The sequence below is a fragment of the Oncorhynchus mykiss genome, chromosome 17, assembly GCF_057628025.1.
Source record: "Oncorhynchus mykiss isolate SJ-2025 chromosome 17, ASM5762802v1, whole genome shotgun sequence".
Lineage (NCBI taxonomy): Eukaryota > Metazoa > Chordata > Actinopteri > Salmoniformes > Salmonidae > Oncorhynchus > Oncorhynchus mykiss.
In genome coordinates, this window is record NC_143038.1 from 54,260,306 (window position 1) to 54,275,709 (window position 15,404).

Sequence of the window (15,404 nt, forward strand, 5' to 3'; positions counted from 1 at the left end):
TACAGTTGTGGCCAAAAGTATTGAATGGCACAAATATTAATTTCCACAGTCTGCTGCTTCAGTGTCTTTAGATATTTTTGTCAGATGTTACTATGAAATACTGAAGTATAATTACAAGCATTTCATAAGTGTCAAAGGCTTTTATTGACAATTACATGAGGTTGATGCAAAGAGTCAATATTTTCAGTGTTGACCGTTCTTTTTCAAGACCTCTGCAATCCGCCCTGGCATGCTGTCAATTAACTTCTGGGCCACATCCTGACTGATGGCAGCCCATTCTTGCATAATCAATGCTTGGAGTTTGTCAGAATTTGTGGGTTTTTGTTTGTCCCACCCGCCTCTTGATGATTGACCAAGTTTTCAATGTGATTAAGGTCTGGGGAGTTTCTTGGCCATGGACCCAAAATATCGATGTCTTGTTCCCCAAGCCACTTAGTTATCACTTTTACCTTATGGCAAGGTGCTCCATCATGCTGGAAAAGGCATTGTCTATCGCCAAACTGTTCCTGGATGGTTGGGAGAAGTTCTTGGAGGATGTGTTGGTACCATTCTTGATTCACGGCTGTGTTCTTGGGAAAAATTGTGAGTGAGTCCACCTCCTTGGCTGAGAAGCAACCCCACACATGAATGGTCTCGGTATGCTTTACTGTTGGCATGACACAGGACTGATGGTAGCGCTCACCTTGTCTTCTCAAGGCAAGCTTTTTTCCGGATGCCCCAAACAATCGGAAAGGGGATTCATCAGAGAAAATGACTTTACCCCAGTCCTCAGCAGTCCAATCCCTGTACCTTTTGCAGAATAGCCGCATGTCCCTGATGTTTTTCCTGGAGAGAAGTGGCTTCTTTGCTGCTCTTCTGGACACCAGGCCCTCAAAGTCTTTGCCTCACAGTGCTTGCAGATGCACTCACACCTGCCTGCTGCCATTCCTGAGCAAGCTCTGTACTGGTGGTGCCCCGATCCCGCAGCTGAATCAACTTTAGGAGACGGTCCTGGCGCTTGCTGGATTTTCTTGGGCATGCTGAAGCCTTCTTCACAACAATTGAACCGCTCTCCTTGAAGTTCTTGATGATCCGATAAATGGTTGATTTAGGTGCAATCTTACTGGCAGCAATATCCTTACCTGTGATGCCCTTTCTGTGCAAAGCAATGATGACTGCACGTGTTTCCTTGCAGAAAACCATGGTTGACAGAGGATTTAGTAGAGACAGTAGATTTATTTATCTGTTATTTTACCAAGTAAGTTGACTGAACACGTTCTCATTTGCAGCAAAGACCAGGGGAATAGTTACAGGGGAGAATGGGATTTAATGAGCCAATGGTAAAGGATGAACAATGATTTCAAGCACCACCCTCCTTTTGAAGCTTCCAGTCTGTTATTTGAACTCAATCAACATGACAGAGTGATCTCCAGCCTTGTCCTCGTCAACACTCACACCTGAGTTAACGAGAGAATCACTGACATGTCAGCTGGTCCTTTTGTGGCAGGGCTGAAATGCAGTGGAAATGCCATTTGCATGGCAAAGAGGGACTTTGCAATTAATTGCAATTCATCTGATCACTCTTCATAACATTCTGGAGTATATGCAAATTGCCATCATACAAACTGAGGCAGCAGACTTTGTGAAAATGTATATTTGTCATTCTCAACTTTTGGCCACAACTGTACAGTGTGAAGTTAAATGCAATTTGTTGTATTGAGTAGAAGTGTGAATATCAGTGACAGGTTTTAGCACATGCGCATAACATTTAGAAAAAACTACAACAAGCGTCGGGGTCAACAGTTAATTAGGCCACCCCAAAAAAATTTACACTGTGGTATTGCAATAAAAATCTAATCAAATTTGATTTGTCACATGAACATGGTTAGCAGATGTTAATGCGAGTGTAGCGAACTGCTTGTGCTTCTAGTTCTGACAATGCAGTAATAACCAACGAGTAATCTAACCTAACAATTCCACAACTACTACCTTATACACACAAGTGTAAAGGGATAAAGAATATGTACATAAAAAAAATGAATGCGTGATGGTACAGAACGGCATTGGCAAGATGCAGTAGATGGTATCGATTACAGTATATACGTATGAGATGAGTAATGTAGGGTATGTTAACATTATATTAAGTGGCATTGTTTAAAGTGGTTAGTGATACATTTTTTACATCAATTTCCATTATTAAAGTGGCTGGAGCTGTTGGCAGCAGCCACTCAATGTTAGTGGTGGCTGTTTAACAGTCTGATGGCCTTGAGATAAGCTGTTTTTCAGTCTCTCGGTCCCTGCTTTGATGCACCTGTACTGACCTCGCCTTCTGGATGATAGCAGGGTGAACAGGCAGTGGCTCGGGTGATTGTTGTCCTTGATGATCTTTATGGCCTTCCTGTGACATCGGGTGGTGTAGGTGTCCTGGAGGGCAGGTAGTTTGTCCCCGGTGATGCGTTGTGCTGACCTCACTACCCTCTGCACAGCCTTACGGTTGTGGGCGGAGCAGTTGCCGTACCAGGCGGCGTTACAGCCCGACAGGATGCTCTCCATTGTGCATCTGTAGAAGTTTGTGAGTGCTTTTGGTGACAAGCCAAATTTCTTCAGCCTCCTGAGGTTGAGGCGCTGCTGCGCCTTCTTCACCACGCTGTCTGTGTGGGTGGACCAATTCAGTTTGTCCGTGATGTGTACGCCGAGGAACTTAACTTACTACCCTCTCCACTACTGTCCAGTCGATGTGGACAGGGGCGTGCTCCCTCTGCTATTTCCTGAAGTCCACAATCATCTCCTTTTTGTTTTGTTGACACCAATATCACCAATATTACTTGGTGTCATGATGCTTGGCCTGGTATAGTTAGTAAAATGATGGTATCGTGACAACACTAATGCACACATTACTTCACACAATAACACCATAGTGCCCTCAAAGCTCATCACTAAGCTAAGGACCCTGGGACTAAACACCTCCCTCTGCACCTGGACCCTGGACTTCCTGACGGGTCGCCCCCAGGTGGTAAGGGTAGATAACAACACATCAGCCACGCTGATCCACAACACAGGGGCCCTTCCTGTACTCCCAGTTCACTTATGACTGAATGACTCCACCATCATTAAGTTTGCCGATGACACAACAGTGGTAAGCCTGATCACCGACAACGATGTGATCGCCTATAAGGAGGAGGTCAGAGACCTGGCCATGTGGTACCAGGATAACAACCTCTCCCTCAACATGGTCAAGACAAAGGAAGATGATTGTGGACTACAGGGAGAGGAGGAATGAGCACGCCCCCATTCTCAACGACGGGGCTGTAGTGGAGCAGGTTGAGAGCACCAAGTTCCTTGGTGTCCACATCACCAACAAACTATCATGTCCAAACACACCAAGACAGTCGTGACGAGGGCCTGACAAAGCCTATTTCTCCTCAGGAGACTGCAAAGGTTTGGCATGGGTCCTCAAAGTTCTACAGCTACGCCATTGAGTGCATCACTGCCTGGTATGGCAACTGCTCGGCCTCCGACCGCAAGGCTCTACAGAGGGTAGTGCGTTCGGCCCAGTACATCCCTGGGGCTAAGTGTCCTGTCATCCAGCCACCCTAGTCATAGACTGTTCTCTGCTACCACATGGATGGCAAGCGGAACCGGAGAGCTTAGTCTAGGTACAAAAAGGCTTCTACCCCCAAGCCATGAGACTCCTGAACAAATAATCAAATGGTTACCCATCTGACTATTTGCGTTGCCTGTTTATTATCTATGCATAGTCACTTTAACTCTACCTACGTGTACATATTTCCTAAATTACCTCAACCAACCTGTGCCCCCTTCACATTGACTCTGTACCGGTAGCCCCTGTATAGCCTCGCTATTGTTATTTTACTGCTGCTCTTGAATTATTTATTTGCATTTTTAATGTTTTTATTCTTTTTTTTTAAACTTATTTTTCTAAACTGCAATGTTGGTTAAGGGCTTGTAAGAATTCACTGTAAGGTTTACTACACCTGTTGTATTCAGTGCATGTGTCAAATAAAATGAGATATATGTTAGTGTGGACATTGGGATCCATACTATTTAAATTGACCAGTCAAGGCCATGGGTTTCAGTGGAATCACTACTCTCTCTTTACAATGCAGTGTTTATTCAACATTTCCTTTGAGAAAGAAACAAACAGCTAAGCCTGTAATATTTCATCTGATTATTGCTGTTAATACAGTGATCAGGATTGACCACAAGAGGGAGACAAGTGTCATTGGTGACACTCATTGGTCCTGTGGCAAGAGTCACAGCAATCATCGACTAATAGCAAATGTGAATAGAGGAGCAAATACAGAAGTTTGTACTTTCCACATAAATTGAGGTTAACCTAGTGCTGGTGTGGTTGCACCTGACTACTACAGTGTAGTTCATTAACAGGACTTTCTACTTAAATGTTGTGCAATAATGTTGATTCAGATCGCTCACACGCTGGTACCACAGACTGCCTGTCAGTCTCATCTGCATAATCTCTGTGATTTGATAGGCTCGGCATTATGAAGTTCCATAATAGGCCTGTTCATTCATTGGTTTTCCAGTGTACCGTGTGTTAATGCAGGACTCAACTGTTTCTATCTGAAGCTGACTGAACTTGTCTGGTCAGTGAAACACTAGTGAATTTCTATTAAAATAATGAGCGCATCTCTGCAAGGTACCACAGAGGGACCCTCCCTTTCTGCCCTGGATGTGGTCTGTGTAGGGACCCTCCCTTTTCTGCCCTGGATGTGGTCTGTGTAGGGACCCTCCTTTTTCTGCCCTGGATGTGGTCTGTGTAGGGACCCTCCCTTTCTGCCCTGGATGTAGTCTGTGTAGTTTTACATGACTTTCACTCCATGAAGCCACAGTGTTGCTGCTGGTAGGAAGGCCATTAGCTGAGAGAGTCTGCTGAAGGTCAATGCACTGTGATTCTCCCATCTATACTGTCTCACCTCATTCTCCTGTATTGCTTGAAGCTCATCCATATGCTGTGTTTGAACAGTGGGGCCCCTAGGTATAGTACAGGGAGCAGCTAGCCTGGCGCTGTGGGCAGGAGTGACACTCTGGAGTTTAAACAGGCACTAGGCAGGCAGCTCCGCTCCTCTTATTCATCCATTTATTAATCCGGTCACTGAACAAAGACCCTCTCCTCACAGCTATATGTGAGTACTCAGCAGTGACTGTGAGACTACAGATCTGGGATCAGCACAAGCAGAGCTATAGTATGCTCTGAGGAGGGCAGGCCTGTACTGTTGACAGGACCATGTAAATAATTTTGATTGGCCCTAGCTGCTTTATGTGTAGCCTACACTGAGTGCTGTAGGCCTATGCTGTGGCCCACTTTCCAAAATGTACCCCAGCAAGCCTGTCTCCTCCATCGTCAGGGATTCCCCGGCCCTCTAGAGAGACTACTGTTATTTGCCTGTGTGAGAATAGACCGCAATGCTGCTCCTCTCCTCGGTCTCTGTTTTCCTGTTCTATTGGTCTGCCAGGACCTCTCGCTGGCTGGCTGGCTCTCAGCATTTGGCAGGCGTTGTGGGAACGTCATGCTGGGGAAGCCTGTTCGCGCTTGTGCGGGTTATGCAGCGACGTCTGGCTTTGACTGAGTGGCAGCTATGGGTTGGGGGAGGTTGGCGAGAGGCTGTTGGGTGCTATCCTGTTAGCATGAAGGCAGTGGGTCATGGGTAGGAGGATGGAAGAGGTGTGAAGCTCCAGCTTGGCTCAGGGAGGGAGAAGAACGGCCTGGAGCTGTTGCTCTGTTAGTTAACTGGGGTGGTGTGGAGCTGGGAGTGGCAGCTGTGCATTCTGTCCTGCTCTACTGCTGCTCTCCCACTGAGACAGCCTCGGCATGCAGCCCAGACCTGCATGGGCTTAGCAGAAGGTTAGTTGGAGTTTCGTTTTAACTCGCCACGCCACCACGAGCCAGCCAGGCAGACTATTTCCCACTAATCCTGCTCTGATCTGCTCTATCTATCGCTCTCATCCTCTCGCTCCATTCTCTTGTTATCTGCCCTCTCATTCACTGATTTTCTGTTTCTGTCTATGTCTGTAGGCTTATGTCTCTTCTTTCTGACACACTTTTCTCCATGGATAGAAGATGAAACATGTTTGTTGTGCTGCTCTGCTGGTTGGGAGGAGGTAGTGCAGTCAGTGTCTTATCTGGCTGTAAAATGGTCAGATTAACCCTCAGGACTGGAACGGCCTTCAGTTGCTTCGGCATGAAGAGCGAAACCTCTCGCATTCTCTCACATGCTTTCTTCTGCTCTTGCTGTATAACTTTCATTTTCTCTTTGTCTGTTTTACTTTCAATTGTCATGTAGTGTGCTTGTTCAGATTGTGTTAGTTTGTGGAGTGAGTGCTCAATAACATTAGAAATAACTGTTTAGGCTAAATACTGCAATGCAGATATTCCCTTTTGTCCTGTTCAGCAGCTCTTGTTTTTTCCTAGTTGTATTTTTGTCTTCTGGTATTAGTATTTTCTTGTATCAGTTATTTTAAGCCTAACCGTTCCATTCTGTTTCAGACAGGAAATCAAGCTCATGACCCGTATTTTTATTTCAGGTGAATTGGTCTGGATCAGCAAGGCTTTCTAGTCTTTTTGTTTTTAAAACTACCTGTTTTTGACTTTGTGTTTAGTACATTTTTACCCACTGTTTATTCACATATTGATTCCATGCACATTTATTGGAAAAATGTACCTGTCCAAAGGCCTGTTTCAAGAAGAAATGGAACACTAGTTACTACCTTCTGATTTATGTGCCTGTGTCGATGCAGGTTGGTCATGTCTCTGTGTGGACTGTAGTTCGTCCCTAACCTGCTTTTCCCCTGACCCCTAGAGAGAAGACACAGCTCGGCCAGCATGCCCCCCTCCACCTCGGCCCCCTCGTCAGCCTGCCCTCTGTCTTGGAGCAGGGGCAGTGGGACTGGGGCGGGGGCCGGGGGTGTCAGTGGAGGGGCCATGGGCCGCTCCTCCAGTGGGACCAGCGCCTTGTCCAACTCCAAAATCCTCAAACCAGCCAAAGAGAAGCTGCCAGGCTTTCAGCAGAGACCTCACTTCCCTCCCTTCAGGGAGCTCAATGACAAAATGTAAGCCATGCCTAGCTGCTGAACCATTAGCTTTTATTATTTTTTAAGTTCATTTTTATTTAACTAGGCAGTCTGTGAGGAACAAGTTCTTATTTACAATGACAGCCTACCCCGGCCAAACCCGGATGACACTGGGCCAATTGTGTGCCGCCCTATGGGACTCTCAATCACGGCCGGATGTGATACAGCCTGGATTCGAACCAGGGACTGTAGTGACGCCTCTTGCAGATGCAGTGCCTTAGACAGCTGCGCCACTCGGGAGCCCATGCTGAACCCAAGAAAAACGTGTTGTCATGTTGAACTTCATCCCCCCGCCTCTGATAGCCCTGCTTTATGTTTACTTCTCTCTCTTCAAGTCCTCCTCTCCCTGCTCCTAAGAAGTCTAGCTCTGACTGACATCTCCCCGTACTACCCTCTATCTGAATGAGCCCCTTAAAGAGTGTTAAAAAGAGATCCTTTATCAAACTCCATTTGCAACCACTCAACACATGTTGGCTTTCTACTTGGGGATTTAAACACATTTCAAACTCTACCTAAACCTGTTCTGTTGAAATGAAGTGATTTCTCTGAGATCTTTGCTTTGCTGCTATAGATAAATTAACTCCCTCCTCCTGCCATCCTTCACTTTCTCCTCCATCTGTCCATCTCTCTCTTCCAGCCTGACCCCTGCGGTCAAAGTGGAGAAGATGCGTCTGAAGGTGGATGTGTGGGCCAAGCTGGTGCAGGCTCCCTTGGCCGCCACGACATCGTCCTCCTCCAGCAGCACTGTGAGCTCCTCATCACCCCTGAAGCCAGGCCTTAACTGTCCCTCCATACCAAAGGCTCCCTTGCTGGCCCCTGGCCAGATCCCCAATGGCAAGGGCCACATCTCCCTCTCTGCCCTGGACAAGAAGCAGGACAACAGTGCCAGTAACAGACAACACCTCCACAAGAGACTGTCAGGTGAGAGGAGATGATAAGGGATTGTCTGTAATATGGTTTGCTGCAATAGATTTAGAACCTGTCATTTATCCAAGTACTGACATGTCATTGCCAAACAGTAAAATCTCTGCTGATTTTATCCCAGAAATGCCACTGAATACTGTTTTTCTGCTACCGCTCTCTCTTCCTTTCTTGTTCTCTCGCTCGATCGCTCCTGTTCTCTCTTCCATCAGAACGTGAGTTTAATCCAGATATCCACTGTGGGGTCCTGGATATGACAGCTCGGAAGCCATGCACACGATCCCTAACATGCAAGGTACCAAGCCCACTCTTCTGCCCCCCTTCTCTCTGTTCTGTTTGGTTAGGAAATATTCATTGTCACATTTCCTAGGTCTTTCAGCAGCCTCCAGACTGAGTGCAGCTCATCCTGACCTAACATACCCTTTGGCCTTCTTCCTCCCTCAGACACATTCCCTAAGCCAGCGGAGGGCAGTGCTGGGCCGGAGGAAGCGCTTTGACACACTGTTGACTGAGCACAAGAGCAAAGCCCGGGAACGGGAGCTGCAGCACACCCACCCCCAGCAGATCCCCCCTCTCAGGGACCCCCACCCCTCCCCCTCCCGGCTCGCCCCCCACCACGACGCCCACCAGGTCGCTCAAGGCAACGGAGCTTCCGACGCCGCCACCAAGCCTTTGGTGCTCGGCAAACCCAAACCTCAAAATCCTGGTCTTCCACGGTGAGTCACTCCATGTACTCTTTTCTGGGTACCCAACATCCAACAAATACTTTTTACAATGTGGTACAGCCAGTACCTGCATCCCTGATGTGTGTTCGTAAATCACTGTTTCCTCTGCTCTAAGACTGAACAGCAGTATCTCTCAAGGAGGTGGCGGTTTCCTGGAAGACCCCTCGTTGGTCCACGAGTCGCCCCACCATTCTACGCCCACCCCCGACGGGGTCTCCTGCCTGTCCAGTGACGAGGGGGAGAACGACGAAAGGGAGGAAGGCACAGACAAACTGGACTGTCACTATTCAGGTTACCAACCACGGCCGGCAGCTGTAAGTCACTTTATATTTAACTCTTACAGGAATATGCTCTACATTTATTGAGCCCTTAAATTCACACCACAGAAACAATGAAACAACAGCTTAGCCAGATGCACGAAAAAGTCTTCAACCTGTTTTTACAGGCTGTATAAACAGTACCAACCTCCATTGAGTGGCAGCTTTTACCGTGCAGTGTGTGTTAACTGTTTCCCTCCTTGCTGCTCAGTACTGCACCTTTGGAAGTCGACTATTTGGGAGAAGCTGCTACTCGTTTGACCGGCGCTGGGATCGAATGCGATGTGCTCTTACCGCCATGATGGACAAGCACGTCAACACTCAGATGTGGAAGTAAGTCTGTACATTCATTAGACCTGCGTTCCATAATACCTACCTAATCCACAAACCTATTGCAAAATCACTGAGGCAGGGCGCAATAGCGTTGCCAGTGTCATGGAAATATTCAGTCAAGAATATTTCTCAAATATTGGAGCCTGTGAGTTCAATTATACTTTATAACAAGGTAAAAAAGCTGAGCTGGTTCATGAACCACTTTGTAAGAAAGTCTAATTGAACTCACAGGCTCCGGTATTTGAGAAATATTATTGAATGAATATTTCCACGACACCGGGTGGTGAAGGGAGATCTAGTGCTGTATGGGACACCATTCGGCTATTTATCTCTGGTCCTGGAGGGCCAGAACACTTCTGGTTTTCATACTTTCCTAGTTAGGGACTGATTCAGACCTGGGACACCAGAGGGGTATACCATAAAGCAGGATCAATGAGTTGGCCTGCTAATTTTGATGAACAACCATAAATAACTATTGATTTCTGGTTAATAAAGAAAGCTAAACTTAGATATTTGTTTTTGGTTGTTGAGTCAATGAGACCGTGCCCATTTCAAGCTGAACTTTTATTTGTTTCAAAGATATTTCAGAACATTTAGGCAAGTTAGCTGACATTGATCCTGCTTTGTATTATATCCTGTGTCTCTAGGACTGTCCTGTGCTGACTCCTCTCTGTGTAAAGCAGTTTCAGTTTCTATCCAGAACTGTCCTGTGCTGACTCCTCTCTGTGTAAAGCAGTTTCAGTTTCTATCCAGGACTACCCCGTGCTGACTCCTCTCTCTGTGTAAAGCAGTTCCAGTTTCTATCTAGGACTGTCCTGTGCTGAATCCTCTCTCTGTGTAAAGCAGTTCCAGTTTCTATCTAGGACTGTCCTATGCTGAATCCTCTCTCTGTGTAAAGCAGTTCCAGTTTCTATCTAGGACTGTCGTGTGCTGACTCCTCTCTTATGTATAAAGCAGTTCCAGTTCCTATCTAGGACTGTCCTGTGCTGACTCCTCTCTTATGTATAAAGCAGTTCCAGTTTCTATCCAGGACTGTCCTGTGCTGAATCCTCTCTCTGTGTAAAGCAGTTCCAGTTTCTATCTAGGACTGTCCTGTGCTGACTCCTCTCTGTGTAAAGCAGTTCCAGTTTCTATCCAGAACTGTCCTGTGCTGACTCCTCTCTGTGTAAAGCAGTTCCAGTTTCTATCTAGGACTGTCCTGTGCTGAATCCTCTCTCTGTGTAAAGCAGTTCCAGTTTCTATCTAGGACTGTCCTATGCTGAATCCTCTCTCTGTGTAAAGCAGTTCCAGTTTCTATCTAGGACTGTCGTGTGCTGACTCCTCTCTTATGTATAAAGCAGTTCCAGTTCCTATCTAGGACTGTCCTGTGCTGACTCCTCTCTTATGTATAAAGCAGTTCCAGTTTCTATCCAGGACTGTCCTGTGCTGAATCCTCTCTCTGTGTAAAGCAGTTCCAGTTTCTATCTAGGACTGTCCTGTGCTGACTCCTCTCTGTGTAAAGCAGTTCCAGTTTCTATCCAGAACTGTCCTGTGCTGACTCCTCTCTGTGTAAAGCAGTTCCAGTTTCTATCCAGGACTGTCCTGTGCTGAATCCTCTCTCTGTGTAAAGCAGTTCCAGTTTCTATCTAGGACTGTCCTGTGCTGACTCCTCTCTCTGTGTAAAGCAGTTCCAGTTTCTATCCAGGACTGTCCTGTGCTGACTCCTCTTCTATGTGTAAATGTTACTGATGGGAATGTTCATTGTGGCCTGTTTGTGTTATAGGAAAATCCCTTTGGCCTTGGAGAATTCCTCTTCTGCGCCGGCCCACAGGACAAGCACAAACTCCCTGTCCTCATCCCACGGTAGCACACCTGCCTCAGGCTTCCTCAGCCCCTCTGCGCCCCCTCCGCCCCCCTACACCCAGTCCTACGACAGCAAGTCTGTGCTCTCGTACGGGACCACCTTAAACGCTCGTGCCTCCCAGGGCACGGCCGACCACCCTGCCTACAGCGCAACACAGGCCAGACAAGTGTCTTCGTCGCCCCAGATGCCTTCAGCCCACTCCTCGGTCACCACCCTGGCGTCAGGACGACCGCTCAAGTCCAGATCCAGCGGCAAGTCCTTCAGACCCCGGGAGTCTTCCTCCACAGCCGTCATAACCAACTCCACCAGTGGGGGCAGCACTAGCCTCAGCTCGGGGAAGAAGAAGAAGAACAGCTCCCTCACATTGTCTCACGCTACCACCTACTCCTCAGAGTCCTCCTCCAACCCCACCTCTTCCTCCTTCAAGAAGAACTGCACGGTAAACAGTGGCAGCTCAGGGAGCACGTCCCACCACGCCCCACTAGTCCCCTCATCTCACAGCGGCGTCCACAGTGTGGGACTTAACTGTGGCCCCAATGCCAGGACCAACTCCCTCAGTCTGAAGGCAGAGCCCTCGGGGCCAGCGGGGGTGTCGGGGCCTGGGGTCAGAGGCCCCCCCTCGGGCAGCCCGGCCGAGTCCATCAAAAGGATGAGTGTGGTGATGAACAGCAGTGACTCCACCCTCTCCTTGGGGCCTTTTGTCCACCAGGCCTCAGAGCACCACAGCAGGTTCAGCCATGCCCACACTGACGGCCGCCTGGAGGGGAAGAAACGCAAGGGCTCCCCCGCTGCCAGCTCCGTCAACAGTGGAGGTGGACCAGGCAGGCCCAAAGTGGCCAAGTCTCCAGCAATCAACAACATCCACGGCAAACATGGACGCACAATCCCAGGAGGCCCAGGGCTCCCCAACAACTCCCTCATCCATCAGGTGGGTTGGACCCCTACAGCCTCACACACTGGCTGCTAACGCTTCCTATCATCAACCAGTCAATCTCTTTATCTGTTGAGAAATTTACTGTGCAGTTAGGACTTATCTGGCTTCAACATATGTACATATATTGACGTTAGACAAAACACAAACTAAAAATCTCATCATTTAAAAACCCTGCCACTCTCTCTCTCTCCCCTCAGCCAAAGGCCCGCCCCTGACAGCAGTGGCTGTGTCCTCTGTATGGAACTGAGGGGCGGATGATAAGGGGGCAACCTGTACACTGCTCTGGACTGCACGAGGCCTTCTAATGCCTTACTCTCAGCTTCCCATGATCCTCAGGGTGGAGGTGATCTGGACAACCCTGTGATGTCATCTATAGTGGAACTATTTCTCCTAAAGCCATGTGGAGGTGGCAGGCGTTAGCACCTGGGGTGGGTCTCACCTGTCCCCCTGTCAGTCAGTGTTGTCCTGAGGTAGGTCTTCCTATGGAGAGGAGGGAGTTGCAGCCTTCCTGCCCTTTGACCTCCATGTTGAAGTTCCAGGGGTATGGAGGGAGGGTGAAGGGCTGGCACAACAGCCATGCCACCGCCCACCCACCATCATGATGCAGAGCCACTGGGAGTGACTGGAGAGCCAACAAGCCGCAATCTGTTGGTATCTGACGATCTCTTCCGTGTGTGTGTGTGTGTGTGTGTGTGTGTGAGAGAGAGTGTTTGACTTTGTCACGTCAGATTCTACTGGACTACTGGAAATTCAAACTTACACCTGCAGGCCTGAACTCAGAAGCCTTGAATGGAGAGGGCAGGAAGACAAACTGTCACTTACATAACTTCAATCACATTGTTTTGTTTTTATCCTTTCACTACATTTTGTTGGTTGGTTTGAATCATTGTGGCGTGTGTGTGTAGATACCGCCATGTTATGTACAGTATCCAGAGATGAATGATATGAGCAGATCCAGTCAATTCTATATGAGTTCCATACATGACCCAAACAATTATGCAAGTGTTACTTTATGTTTCTTATCATGTTTTCACTGAATTTAACTACAGCAGATGGGGGGGGGGGGTCAATTGTGCATGCATATGTGAAAAAGGATGCCTGATGTGACAATTTGATTGAATGGTAATGAAAGAGGCACTAATGCTCACGAAAGACCAGCTGAGTGCTTGGGACTATAAGGTTCTAGCTGAAAAAAGATGATTCTGAGATAATTAGCTTTAAAGTTAAGCAGTTTTTATATTGTATTCTTTTGAACAACATGAATTGTGTTATTTCGAGTACTATATAGGTAGGGAACATTGAACAGAATAAGGCTGTCAATAACTAACTACATTTGAACAAAAATGCAGATTTACCTTAGTCCCAAGCTTGAAGTCGTAATTCCTATAATAACATTTTACTAATGAACAGCCACAGTAGACCTAGCCCTAACTGTGAACAGCACTAAACAAACACAGACCCACTACTTGCTTTAGGACATTTAAGTTGTGCTTATTTGCCCCAAAAGCTAGCCAAAGGCAGCCATCTGTTTCTCCCACCATAGTCTGTAACCACTATCCCAGCTATGGCTATTGTTTCCATTCCGGTACCTTTAGTAATGTCACAATACTGTTTGTGAGTAGAGGGGTTTGTAATGATTGACATCAAACTTGTAAGTCTTTCATCAAGCATGAAGTCTTAAACTGGCAATACTTCCTTCCCTCTGTCTGAGATGATGCCTCTTTGGAGTAAGTGGTAGTTTTTGGGGGGTGTGAGATTCATGGAGATGGCTTCAGAGTAAGTTACTACTTTTTTGTAACCCCTGTAAATTTCGTAAACTCACCTGATGTCAGGCAGCAGAGAAGTTGAGTGTTTTGTATCTTACTTTAGCTTTTTCTTGTATGTATTGAACAAACATCGAAGTATCCCTATTTCAGAATACATATTTTGTTAACAAATTGTACATATTGAAATATGTATTTTTGCACAGGCATTTTCTTATACAAAATGTTTTGGTACAATTGAGATTATTTATTTAGTAATTGAAATAATACGTTTAAGAACTAAACTTATTTGAAGTGGTTCACTGCCAAGTCTAACGCAATAGGCCTATAACTAGAGGTTGAAGCATCTCATGAATCATGTACTGGGATCCTTTAAAAGGTGAAGTGTTTCCACTGTAGCATGTGTTTGTGTGATAGACAATATGTTTTGTTTGAACTCACCAAGGTCTTACTTGGGCTTTTTACTATTTTCAAGTTGCCTCAATCAAAAAAAGAATTATCATTTTGTGACCCAAATAGCCTGATTCTGAAATGCCCCGCAGGCTGAAAGCTGTGCCAGTTGTCTAAGCGATTTCTATGGATTCACTCAACTAATTTGGCTGCATTCGTGTTTACACCGGCAGCCCAATTCTGATTAGATTTTTCTCCAATAATTGGTCTTTTGACCAATAACAGATCTTTTTCAGAGCTGATCTAGTGAAAAGAATTGGGCTTCCTGTGTAAACACGACCGCTGTAGACTATATAACATTTCATAATTGACACTTTCCTTTTAAGGCTGAAGGGACTTAAGCAATCATGATAAACACTTCAAACAGTGCAACTGCTTGCATCATTGTTGCCAAACATAATTTGAAACTCAGCATTAAGAAAATTTAGTTTTCAGCATTTCAAAATGCTGAAATTAAGAAAGTGCCTGAATTTGTTTCACACTGACTGAGGACAGTTGTTTTTTTAGTTTTACCTTACTTGAATGTTCAGTGTTTTAGGAGCTTGCTTTTAAAATCTGCCTATGAACCCTAAATGTGGTGTAAAAAAAGAGGCTTGTCAGCGAGCTGGTATGAAACCTTGGTGTTAACTCTTCTTTTGATTTATGTTTTCCAGATGAGGTGCAGACCAGGGGGTGTTGAAGCTTCCTGGTCAATTATGAATTGCTTGTAGCAGGTTCAGTAAAGTGTTTTGTTTACCCTCAACCTCCACTGAAAACGCTAACCTTGTTTTTATCAAGTACCACAGACTTGGAATGTGAAAGTGAAACACAGCTTGTGGGAGGAAAATATCCTCAGTAAGAGCGTGCAGTTTTTCTATACATTATCAGAATCATTTGATCAGCTGGACTTGTATTGGCTGCTATGTAATTCATGAACAAACATGGTAGGTTAGATTTACTTAATATTTAAAGAAGATTGTATATTCTATTTGTTTTGTAACAGGTTTCTGTAAATAAATAATTTATACAGCTATTTATACAGAAAACTTG

At 46.2% G+C, this 15,404-nt stretch overlaps 1 protein-coding gene across 1 annotated transcript in view; it reads left to right on the forward strand.

Annotated features, from left to right (window-relative positions):
* atxn7 (ataxin 7) overlaps positions 1 to 15,400 on the forward strand; it is a 38,304-nt gene extending 22,904 nt beyond the window's left edge. The window contains exons 6-13 of the mRNA XM_036950559.2: positions 6,819 to 7,068; positions 7,727 to 8,010; positions 8,223 to 8,305; positions 8,455 to 8,726; positions 8,851 to 9,049; positions 9,264 to 9,385; positions 11,148 to 12,156; positions 12,360 to 15,400. Of these exons, the coding sequence (XP_036806454.2) occupies positions 6,819 to 7,068; positions 7,727 to 8,010; positions 8,223 to 8,305; positions 8,455 to 8,726; positions 8,851 to 9,049; positions 9,264 to 9,385; positions 11,148 to 12,156; positions 12,360 to 12,377 (2,237 nt within the window). The 3' untranslated portion in view covers positions 12,378 to 15,400. The remainder of the gene's footprint in view (positions 1 to 6,818; positions 7,069 to 7,726; positions 8,011 to 8,222; positions 8,306 to 8,454; positions 8,727 to 8,850; positions 9,050 to 9,263; positions 9,386 to 11,147; positions 12,157 to 12,359) is intronic.
* Positions 15,401 to 15,404: the final 4 nt, after the last annotated feature.